This window comes from Trachemys scripta, chromosome 7 (assembly GCF_013100865.1).
Source record: "Trachemys scripta elegans isolate TJP31775 chromosome 7, CAS_Tse_1.0, whole genome shotgun sequence".
Lineage (NCBI taxonomy): Eukaryota > Metazoa > Chordata > Testudines > Emydidae > Trachemys > Trachemys scripta.
The window spans coordinates 943,719-955,002 of record NC_048304.1 but is presented as its reverse complement, the minus strand read 5'-3'; the positions used below and the strand labels follow the sequence as shown (position 1 = coordinate 955,002).

At 46.0% G+C, this 11,284-nt stretch overlaps 1 protein-coding gene and 1 long non-coding RNA gene across 2 annotated transcripts in view; both read left to right on the top strand.

The window, feature by feature from the left end:
* IHO1 (interactor of HORMAD1 1) overlaps nt 1-5,530 on the top strand; it is a 34,342-nt gene extending 28,812 nt beyond the window's left edge. The window contains exons 5-6 of the mRNA XM_034775552.1: nt 2,243-2,346; nt 3,185-5,530. Coding sequence (XP_034631443.1) covers nt 2,243-2,346; nt 3,185-4,513 — 1,433 coding nt within the window. The 3' untranslated portion in view covers nt 4,514-5,530. The remainder of the gene's footprint in view (nt 1-2,242; nt 2,347-3,184) is intronic.
* Nucleotides 5,531-6,873: 1,343 nt separating this feature from the next.
* LOC117880901 lies at nt 6,874-9,366 on the top strand. The gene is made up of 3 exons (XR_004646632.1): nt 6,874-7,022; nt 8,211-8,311; nt 9,120-9,366. It is a non-coding gene; the product is annotated as an uncharacterized LOC117880901 (long non-coding RNA).
* Nucleotides 9,367-11,284: the final 1,918 nt, after the last annotated feature.

Genomic DNA, 11,284 nt, shown 5'->3' with positions numbered 1-11,284 from the left:
TCTTCATTATGACCCTCTAAAGGTGAATGAGATAGAGTCTAATTCATTCTTTACACAGTGAAGTGTCCATTGGCTCGCCCAGCTGGAAACCTGTGGGTTTGATTCTTGTTTACATTAAAACCCTTTTACATTGCTTTGGTAATAGGAAGGAGCCCTGAAGGGGCCCTTGTATAAATGAGAATCAGCCCATTGTATCAGCCCAGAAAGCTTGCCACTACATTGACATCTTAATGTTTTCAGTGGCTCCAGCTGCCCCTGACATAGGAATGCTCTGTAGGAGCCTTTGCCTCACTCACTGTACCTCTTGTATAGAAATTCTTTCCATGCTCTCTGTTTTTCTGGTAGTCCTGGAGTAATGCAGAGCAGCAGACTATGCTACACCTGTTTTACCTAAGCTTTTAGAAAGATTTAAATTATTTATTTACATGAGGAAAGTGTACATCACATGGTGTGCACATTCCATACACAAAGGAAAAACGCAGTCCCCATCCCAAAAGCAAAAGAAAGAGCAAGGGAAAGGGACATGTCATACAAACAAACAGGGTGAAGACTGGCACAGTCCTCTGAGTTCCTTGTTGTTTAACAAAGGAACTAGTTGCTTGTTGGAGAAAAACTGAGTTTTTACTATTTTGTTTAGGTACAGCAAGTCAGAAGCTTTTTATTAACTTTTACATGTGCAGAGGAGAGAGCAAGCAGGTTTTTTTTTAGTAACTAATTACAGCAAGCATTTATACCTTTTATTACAGAAATAATGAGGGACAGCTGCATTTTGTTTATACATAGGCCATTTTGATATTTTATTTTTTTACTTGTTTTGACTTTTGCCTACATACAATTAGTTTTTATACCTTATTTACACAAGGTTTTTTACACCTTATTTATACTGAGGTTACAATGACTTTTTACACAACTTTTTTTTACCCGTTTTACACAATTTTTACACAATTTTTGCTTTTACAAATTTTGCATTATTATTAGGGTTATTAGGGTTACAGCTAGCTTGACTTTTGATAACAAAGACTGTTTTTTGCCAACGAAGCCTGACTTTTGCTAACAACCATTATGCATTGCAGTTTTCTTTTGTTAGTTTTTTTTTTTGCTTTTACATGCCCCATCTCTGGTTGATTGTTAATTCTTGACCTAACCCTCTACAGAGCCCTAATTTCTTTAATATATTGTCATGAACTGGGTGAAACCTTGTTATGGGTTGAGTTAAAACATTGTTCAAACTGATGTGTGTATGAGCTCGTCAGTTAAGTTAGCTGTAAGAGACCGCTAAGGGGCCACACTTTCAACAAAGGCCTACAAGAGTCTGCCCAGAAACTAGCATCGGGTGGGCAGAGGGTTCCACTGGGTGTTGACAGGATGGGGGAGGGTGTGAGAACACTCAGAAACTGAGATCAGACAAGAACAATGGGAGAAGCAGAGGCAAAGAGCAAGAAAGCCAATCAGTAGTCTGTGACTACAGTATGACCCTTGGAAAAGTCAGAGAGAAAACCTTTGGGTCTATGGGCTAAAGACACTAGGGGCTACAAGCTAATCATAGAATATCAGGGTTGGAAGAGACCTCAGGAGGTATCTAGTCCAACCCCCTGCTCAAAGCAGGACCAATTCCCAACTAAATCATCCCAGCCAGGGCTTTGTCAAGCCGGGCCTTAAAACCCTCTAAGGAAAGAGATTCCACCACCTCCCTAGGTAACCCATTCCAGTGCTTCACCACCCTCCTAGTGAAAAAGTTTTTCCTAATATCCAACCTAGACCTCCTGCACTGCAACTTGACACCATTGCTCCTTGTTCTGTCATCTGCCACCACTGAGACCAGCCGAGCTCCATCCTCTTTGGAACCCCCCTTCAGGTAATTGAAGGCTGCTATCAAATCCTCTCTCACTCTTCTCTTCTGCAGACTAAATAACCCCAGTTCCCTCAGCCTCGTCTCGTAAGTCATGTGCTCCAGTTTTGATATAAGTTTGTATGGGATTTTTCATCTGCACACTTACTTTGCTTTGGCATGTATTAGGCATTAGTAATAGTGGTGATTATGTTAAGACTAATTATTGTCGTGTGGGGGAAACTACTTTATATCCTAGATTGGTGACCCAGAAGATTTCAGCTGGCCAGTCACTATGATTGTGTAGCACAGCAAAGCATTTCATTCAAACCCCGCGGGGAAGAATCAAGCACTATTTTATTCATATTTACAAATTAAAGAGTAAATGCAGTTTTTATTGATTTCCTTGTTTAGTGCAAGAGACTGTTCAATCCCACTATGAATCAGTGCTGAATGCTCTAACAGACAAAAGCCAAATTGAGCAGATATTACTGGAGATGGAGAGGAGACTTGCAGCTGTAAGTTCAACAATTCATCTGATGTGCTGAATCTGGATCCTGAATTTCTCCCGTTTCTTAAAAAATACTAATGAAATATTAGATTATGCCTTCCTATGATAGGTTATGAAGATGAAAGTTACCATTCTAATAGAGGAAAATATGTATATTGAAATGCTAATTCTAGGCTAACTCTGCCGTCTGGTAATCGTGCATTACGCTGCCCTGCAGGGATCCAAACTGGGGGGGTGTTCATGATCTTTTGTTCGCCAGGATAGCAGGTGCCACTCTCAGAGTGCCATCAGCGTGGTGGTGGCCCCATTTCCCAATGCTATGGGAGCTGTGCTCTGGAAGGGCCTGGCTTCTGGCAGCTTGGAGAATGCTGGTGCATTATGTCTCCGATAAAAAGGGATGGGCGTGCTTCTCGTGGAAAATCAGGTCAGACAGGGCCTCAGGGAGAGAACAAGGGACTTACAGGGAGCAAAATATGACTTGTCATAAAGGTGCAAGATTGAAATGTCAGACTTTAAGCTGCCTAGATGGAGCTGGATTCCCAGAAGGGCCCCGCAGTGTATGTTTGTGGCAAACAATAAGCCACAGGAGGAAGTGGTATGTTGTCTTCATGAAGATAGGGAGACACCACAGTGAATTAGAAATTCACCCACCCAAAGAAATGTTACCACCATATTGCTTTTTGAAAACATGGCTCTGTACTGAAACATCCAGACTGCTGATACTTGGGTTGATATGAAAGCTAAGTGGACCATCTAAGATACTAAAGGGGTTTTGGTTTGAATGTTACTTTTGGAGTTTTCAGTATTTATTGCCTAATTTCTACTCTCCTGACTTCTTTCCCCAGAAAGATATGGAGATTTTAGATGTGAAATCCAACTTACAGTTACTGAAGGAGAGTCTGGAACTACTAACATCTCAGCAGAATAAGCAACATCAGAAGCTATGTGAACAGTTAAATGACCTACCGTTCCCCAACATCTTAGCTGAACTGCAGACATTCATTTCCACTTCCAGATTTCCCAGTTGCATAAAGGATAACGCATCCCAGACCTCTCCAGATATATTACAGGACCTCTATCTCATCAGTCAGGAGAAAACGTGCTGTCAGTGCTATCAGACCACGAGGGTTTGCAGAACAAGTTCCTTTCAGACTCAGCCACACTCCATGACAATGGCAAATAGACATGGAGATTCCCATATGAAGAATCACATAGCTAAAGATGATACAAACAGGACTGATTTAAACACAGTTGCTGGAAGGGAGGTTAATCTCACCACTACAGCTTTACAAGGCAAAGAAAACATGACTATTCAAGAGATGAAGTCTGCTTTAGAAAAGCAACTCTCTGCTAACAATCCATCTTGTGCCTGCTGCTCCAACACTGACGTTTCTTGGGATAGTCATGAGAAACATCAGCTGCTTACTCAAGAAATACCTCAAGCCACACCACTGAGGATGGTAATCGGGAAAGACTCTAAGGGAATCAAAACTGTGACTCCTTCACAACAAAATCAGAGCCAACTTTGCCAACCTCCTGTACAAAACAATATGGCTGGACAAAGAGACATAGACTTTGCCACAGACAACATGATGCATATCACAGTTGTAGGAAACAGACTAAAAAAAGAAAAGTCCAGAAAACCCTGCCGGAGTAAATTAACAGTGAGGAAAAGAATGTACATTGCTAAGAAAAAAGGAGACCTTTCCAAGTGTCCTGACAGTGGTCTGAAGAAAAAAATGACCAGCAGTTGGAAGGAGTCGGAGGATTCCAGAAAAAATTACTCTCCCGTAGATACAGTTACGCTTCATTCAGAGAACTCTGGCCCAGGGTCTTCAGCTCCCAGCCACCAAAGGCTAAGCAGGGCCCAACACAGGAAGAAAGAAAACTCTTTGCCAGTGCTCCACTCCGATGAAAACCTGGAGCGGCTTGCAGCCAAGAGAAAGGGAATCTTGGAAAATAAGAGGAGAGTGGATATTTGCAATACCAAAGGGACTCTCTGTTTCTGGGATTGCTCTCCCAGGGAGAGTGACATCAAGGGTGAAAAACAGATGAGCTGGTTCAGTCCCCCAAGCACCATGGCTTCTAATAAGTCGTGTCTGTCTTTCGCCCCTGCCCAGCATAAGAATACAACATTTTGCTCCTTAGTTTTTGATAGTGATTATTCTGATTGACATTTTCAGTTTGATTTTCCCAATGTATAACAGAAGTGTGGCTGGTTCAATCCGTTTTTTTCTTTAGGTCTGTTGGCTTTTTAATTTCTCAAGTTTTGTCACTCTTTAAGAGGATGCTTGCCTAAATTTCCACTAGCGCGAACCCTGCTAGCAGGCTGCGGGGCACAGAAACACAGCTGAGTCTGTTGTTACTATATCTAGAAGTGGAATCTATTTAAAACTTTTAAAGACGTGTAATATAGTGTCTGTAGCCTAGGGGTTTAATTCCAGTTTTTCGTTCTCTCTCTTTAGAGTGGTTCAGATGGCTAAGGGACTGAATCCTGGTCCCACTGAAACAAATGGGGATTCTTATGATTGACTTCACACAGTTAAGATTAGCCCCAGGTCTTTTGCCCTATTCTGGGTTAATGTACCTTTTGTGTGGGGAAAAAAAAACCCTAATATCTTGTTGGGTTCACCAAATACAGCATTTCTTCTCCTTTCAGCTTCTTTCTCTGGTCACTTGCTTCAATTTCAGTCTCATTTTTTTTCTCATCTGCATCTCTTAGCTAATCAAGAACTTCATCTTATGTGTTTCTAGTGTATTAGGGCCTCAAAGAAAAGCCTAGAAAGGTGGCACCCATAAAACAAAATGCCAAGAAAGGCCATTGGTTTTGTCTGTTTTCGTTTAAAAGACTTAAGTATTTCTGATTAACAGTGATTCCAAATTCATAGGTTTTAAGGTCAGAAGGGACCATTAGAGTCACCAGTTCTGAGCTCCAGCATGACACAGGCCATAGAATTTCACCCGGGGAATCCTGCCTCAAGCTCATAGCTTGATGGAACTACAGCAGCTCCTTTAGAAAGACATCAAGCCTCTAGTTTAAGTTTTGATCACTTCAAATAATTATATTTGGTTTGATTTCAGAATCAGGTTTGCTCTGACAAATGAAACACTTACATAGAAAAGAGATCTGCTGTCACGAATATAAATGGCCTCATTTTGTCATTCCAGAATAAAAAGACCTTGTTTATCTATTGCTTGATTATCAAGTCCATTTCTTCATGAATGTCAAATTTCTGTGTAATGATTTCAGGGGATAGGCTCGTATGCTTGTAGTGCTGTGGGTTAACAGACAGATGCTGTTTAGCTAGTTTGTCTCCTACAGATGATATAATTGGGATAATTAGTTTTACACAGCTTGCCTGATATTTAACGAAGAGGGATAACATCACTTTTTATAACTCTGTAATGTCAGATTCTGTGTTAAATGCTCTTTGGTGAACATGACAGGTGACATTTTCAATCAGTGTGTCTCAGAGAGTGACAGCAACACACAAGATTAAGCGAGTCTCCAAGATGCGAGTGCTGTAGTGGGGTGGGAATGCACACCTTGCGGTCATACGCACCGTACATGCGAGGGCACCATTTTATACAGAAATGAAATGGCAACCTCCACGCAACGTGACTTAGCACACACCATATGTGTGAAGTCACACCGGCAGGGGCGGAGTACACATATCCACAGACACCGTTGCTACCAAACAGACAGTCGCACTACCCTAGGATTCAGTTTACTCTGAGTGAGGCTGACGTGGTGGTGGTCAGTCTTCACTGCTGCGGTGCAGACCAGCTGCACTAAATCCGTTGTCCTTCCCAGTGTAATCCCACAATGCCTCTGCACTCTTCAGGGATGGCTTTGACTCCTAGAGCATTAACTCTATCATCTGTCAAGCAGCAGTCATCTCCGCCCCAACACCTTCCTCCTCCAGGTGTGGCAGCATCGGAGGTAGTACTCAGGTGCTCTCAGGTGCCCTAACAGTCAGATTAAAAGGGCCCAAAAAAGGACAATAAAATATAACTGTAATAGCATGTAGAGTAAGACACTTGCTTTCTGCCTCTCGGATTCAGGATTGCCATGGCTGTCCACCTGCTGCTGCAGCATCTCCACACACCCAAGATCTGAAAAACAGAAAACAGAAGAGGGTCATTAGCTAACAGACACACTGCAAAGCTCTCCCTCATTCAGTGAGCACATCCATCCTGGGCACAGAATGAGGCAGGGTCCCGGTGGGATAAATAGGATGTGATCGTGTAATTCAAAACGGTCTTATATGCACAGGCACAAAGCAGCTGGATTAAGGTGGCACAGGCAAATTTAAAACTGGCATTTCCTAACTTTTGGATGATTAAAGGACCATTAAGGTTGCAGAGAATGTGATTTTTCTGGTGCGTAGTGTGGCATTATAATGCAACACATACCCTAGACAATACTCAAATTGTGACGCCACTGGCCTCCCCGCCCATTTAACATCCCCTGGAGAAGTGATGCCGTGCTTGGAAGGGCACTCAGCAGCTGGAGGAGGAAATGAGATTGGAGAACTTGCTGAGCCATTTTATAAACCATGTGAGTATCATCGAGGGTGTTTGCTGCATTCCTCAGTGTACTTGGCACTTGCTATGTTCAAATCACAGCTCGACCTCAGCGGCAGCCGGGAGCGCTCAGCACTTGTGCGGATCAGACAGTAGGTATGTACGGGCGATGCACTAGCACCAGGGTGTCTCCTGGAGGTGAATTTACACCTCGGTTCAGCAGTGTGATCGCTGGATCAGCAGTTACACTTCCCTGTGCGTAACGGATAGATTGGGGACGGCTTGAGAGAGCTACAAGGCCAATTAACCCATTAGCCCGGAAAGCAGAGCAGGCCCTGGAAGGGACTGCTGGGGGAAGGGGAGGAGAGAAGCTTTCCGAGACTCAGAGCCAAGAGACCCCTTCTGCCCCGTCTCTTCTCTAGCCACAAAGCGCTCGGAGAGCAATTGATTCACAGCATTCTGCCCATCACACCTACAGCCGGGGCAGCTCTGTAATTACACGTATGCACAGGTGCCAACTCCCTGGGGCACCCACCGGGAAACAAATAGCGGGTGCTCAGCACCCACTGGCGGCCCCGCCGACCAGCTCCCCCCCCTCCCTCCCAGCGCCTCCTGCCTGCTGCAATCAGCTGTTCAGCGCCGTACAGGAGGCGTGGCGGGCAAGGGGGCGGAGCGAGGGTGGGCTCTGCTCGGGGGAGGGGGCGGGAAGAGGTGGGGTGGGGGTGGGGCCTTGGGGGAAGGGGTGCAGTGGGCGGGGCCTAGGGTGGAGCGGGAGTCGAGCACCCCGAGGAAATGACAGTCGGCCCCTGAGCTCACTCTGCCACGGAGGATCTTCCCCCTGAGCGAGGTCTCCTGGCTCTGACTCCCAAAAGCCTGCCAGTCTATCCCCTCCTGCCAGGGGTGCTGGGGGTGCGGCGACACCCCCGCCTTGAGGTGGTTTCCATCATACCTAGGGGTTGCAGTTTGGTTCAGTGGCTCTCCGCACCCCCATTGTAAAAACTTCCCATGTCACCGCCTCCCACTGAGGGCTTCCTTCCCGGGCCGGCTCTGCTTTCTGGGCTAATGAGCCTTTCGCTCTCCCCAGCCAATCCCAAATCTGTCAGCTGGGCCCAGCTTTGCAGCTTAGGGTTCCTCTGGGGCCATTTCACTGGTCCATGCTTGCCCAGCGCTCCAGCACACACACCTTTAGGCTCTGTCTCCCGAAGAAACGTAGCGCTTCAGTAGAGACTCACTACAGCAGGGGTGGGCAAACGGTTATATAGACATGCTGGAAACGAATCTTCTCCAGGAGGCAGGCTTGGCTGGACTGTTTTGCTTGACATGCCGTCCGTTGCATCCCTGCAGTTGAGTTGGAAGACAGCGTTGCTGAGCTGCAGGGCTGAGGCTGCATGGACCTGCTGGCGGAGAGCACAGAAAGGCGGCTTTATCCCACACTGCATTTTGCGGTATGAAAACATCAGATGGGATTTTAACCAATCATTAACATTCCGGGCGTGCTCAGGATTGTACTTAGTCCTGCTTCAGTTCAGGGGCCTAGACTAGATGACCTACTATGGTCCTTCCAGTCCTACGTTTCTATGATTTCTACTAGTATGATTTTTTTACCCTCCTTTACACAGCGATGGTGTCTTGTGGATTCTTCATTGTTGTTCTTCACTTTTTTAGTTTCTTTAGAGTCTGGTTTTGTTTGTTTTGGGTTGTTGTCGTCTTTGTAATTCAACATTCTTTTTGTACTTCCGACCTCTGCGCAAACCTTGGGGTTTACCCCTCTTTTTTCTCAGTCCTCGGTGTCTGGATTTCTATACAGATCAGGTTTTAGCTTTCAGTTTATTACTATTTTCTCTCTCACTTTTAAATCCCATTCTTTATTCATAGATCTTTAAGACTAGAAGGGACTATTATAATCAATTAGTCTGACTTCCTATATAAGAGGCCAGAGAACCTCACTAGTAAATCTGGCATCAAGACCATAATTTCTGTTAGAGTTAGAGCATACTTTTTAGAAAGATACCCAGTCTGGATTTAAAGATTTCAAGCTACAGAGAATCCACCATATTCCTTGCTACATTGTTCCAATGGTTTAACCTTCAGTTAAAAAATTGGGTTTTATTACTATTCTGAATTTGTCTAGCTTCAACTCCCAGCCATTGGATCTCCTCACGTTTTTTTCTGCTAGATTAAACAGCTGTTTACTATTCAATATCTTTCCTATGTAGATTCTTGTTGACCATGATCAAGTTGCCTCCTTTTCAGATTTCTCTTGGATAAACTAAACGGATCGAGCATCTCAAGTCTCTCACGACGTACAATTAACCTGTGGAACTCACTGCCAGGGGATGTTGTGAATGCCAAAAGTATAACTGGGTTCAAAAAAGAACTACAGAAGTTCAGGGAAGACCGGTCCCTCAGTGGCTATTAGCAACCCCATGCTTGAGGCCATGCTAAACCTCTGACTGCCAGAAGCCGGGAGGGGAAGCCTGGTGGAACATTCCAGCTGCCTTATTCTGTACACCCCTGTACAGCCTCTGGTCACTGTCAGAGATGGGATACTGGCCTAGATGGACCATTGGTTTGACCCAGTATGGCCGTTCTTGGCTTCTTATGCTTAGAGGGCATATATAACTGTAAGACTTTTGTATTAGTGTGAAGCCCCTTGAATAAATGTAATTGGTGGAATTATTTTGTATTGCAAAACATTCTATTTCGAAGTGATTTTGGACATTGTATTAGTATTTGTTGTTTGTTACATTTTGGTTAAAGGAGGTGCCCTCTTTAAGAACAGGTGGGGCACGGGATTGCAGAGGGAGTCTGAAGGAGACGGAGCTCTATCTCTTCTTGGGGGGTTTTGCTAATGCACTAGAGGTCACCGTTCACGTGGAGTCACCAGTCAGAACCCCGCCCAGCTCACTAGCCTTCCAAGCTGTCCCATCTAATGGAGATTTGGTGCCCCTGTATGAGATGAGTTTAGTGGGGCTCAGCTCCAGGTTTACTTGCACGGCTTCACCACCAGGCTTTGTACTAGTAACGATGGTGCCTATTTGTCAGCCTGGTGGACTAATGCTGCCCTGGGGCAGACGCTGGGCAGAGAGGGCTTTTTAAGGTCCACGTCCTCCTGCTTTTTGGCCCCATTTGCTGCAGCTGCTTTTTCCAAGGCTGCCTGTGCGGGGCACTGTGGCTAAGCACCGGGGGTGGCCCTGTGATGCTCCGTGCATGAGGCGAGTCAGGGTGCAAGTGGGTGTGGTGCTCTGACCCCCCTGGTGGCACCGAGACCACTTAGAGATTCATGAGTCTGCTACAGCCTGAGCTATGTGGCTTTTCGCTCCTGCAGTAGCGGCTCCTGCATTTAGCTCCAGAGGTCCCGGGTTCAATCCCGCCCACTGCCGACCGGGACACCAGGCAGAATCTTGGGGCTCGGAAGGGAGGCTTGGGGCTAGTAACTAGCAGTAGCAATGCTGCAGAGGTGGGGTCCTGCTGGGCCCCTCGTTGTGAGGTCAGGGTATCAGGAAGGGATCACTCTGAGGTTTGGCCTTCCCTCCTTCCTACCTACCCACGCAGCTGATAACTTCACCGGTGCCGTGCATCTGCAGAGATCTCACTTGCTTATTGTTTGATTGCCAGCTGAAGTGACACTGGTATTATGTTTCCATGGTAATATGTATGTCAGTGCTGTTATTTTTGGAGCTAAAAATGTCTGTACAAAGGAAAACAAACTAAGAAACCTTGTCAGGTTTAGAACGATTTCTGCTACCTAAAGTAAAGAAAATGTTACCGATCATTTCCCACTTTTCTCCCCTGCCCTTAAACACTGGGGTGAAGCGCTTGGGTCCTGTGTTCTCATGGCCTCCGCGCTGGAAAGCCCAGCTCTGCCTTGAAATCCAGAGTCCAAGCCAGGGCCTTACAGCACGGTACAGCTTCACTATAGCGCCCGTCGTTATTCTGAACCTTCGGCTCTAACAACCTGGGTCCCTGGATCCCATGACAGTCCAGTACAGCCCCACCCCCGCTGCCCGGGGCTGACATTTTGATTGTCCTTTCGCTATAACAAGCCCCTGGGTACAACGAACCAAAGGCTTGGACCCGACAGGTTCTTTCTAGCGAGGGTGTTCTGTGCTTGGTATGAGGCCATCCAGTCCCCGTCTAGAGGACTGCACAAACCAGTCCCTGCAAAGCCCAGGGGCCTGCGTCCTGGGAGAATGTGGAGCATCTGGAAAAACCATGAGTTGCTGCAGAGAAGACATAAGAGCTGAGCACCCGTCATTCCCACTGACCTCCGTGGGGCTGGGAGTGCTCAACACCTCTGAAAGCAGACCAGTGACAACTCCGAGCTGTGCTGTTCGCTGGGATCGGGGCCTCGCTGGAGAGGACCCAAACGTTTGTCGATTGATTACTAAGCATGCAGGCAGCTGTCTGCAAAGGGT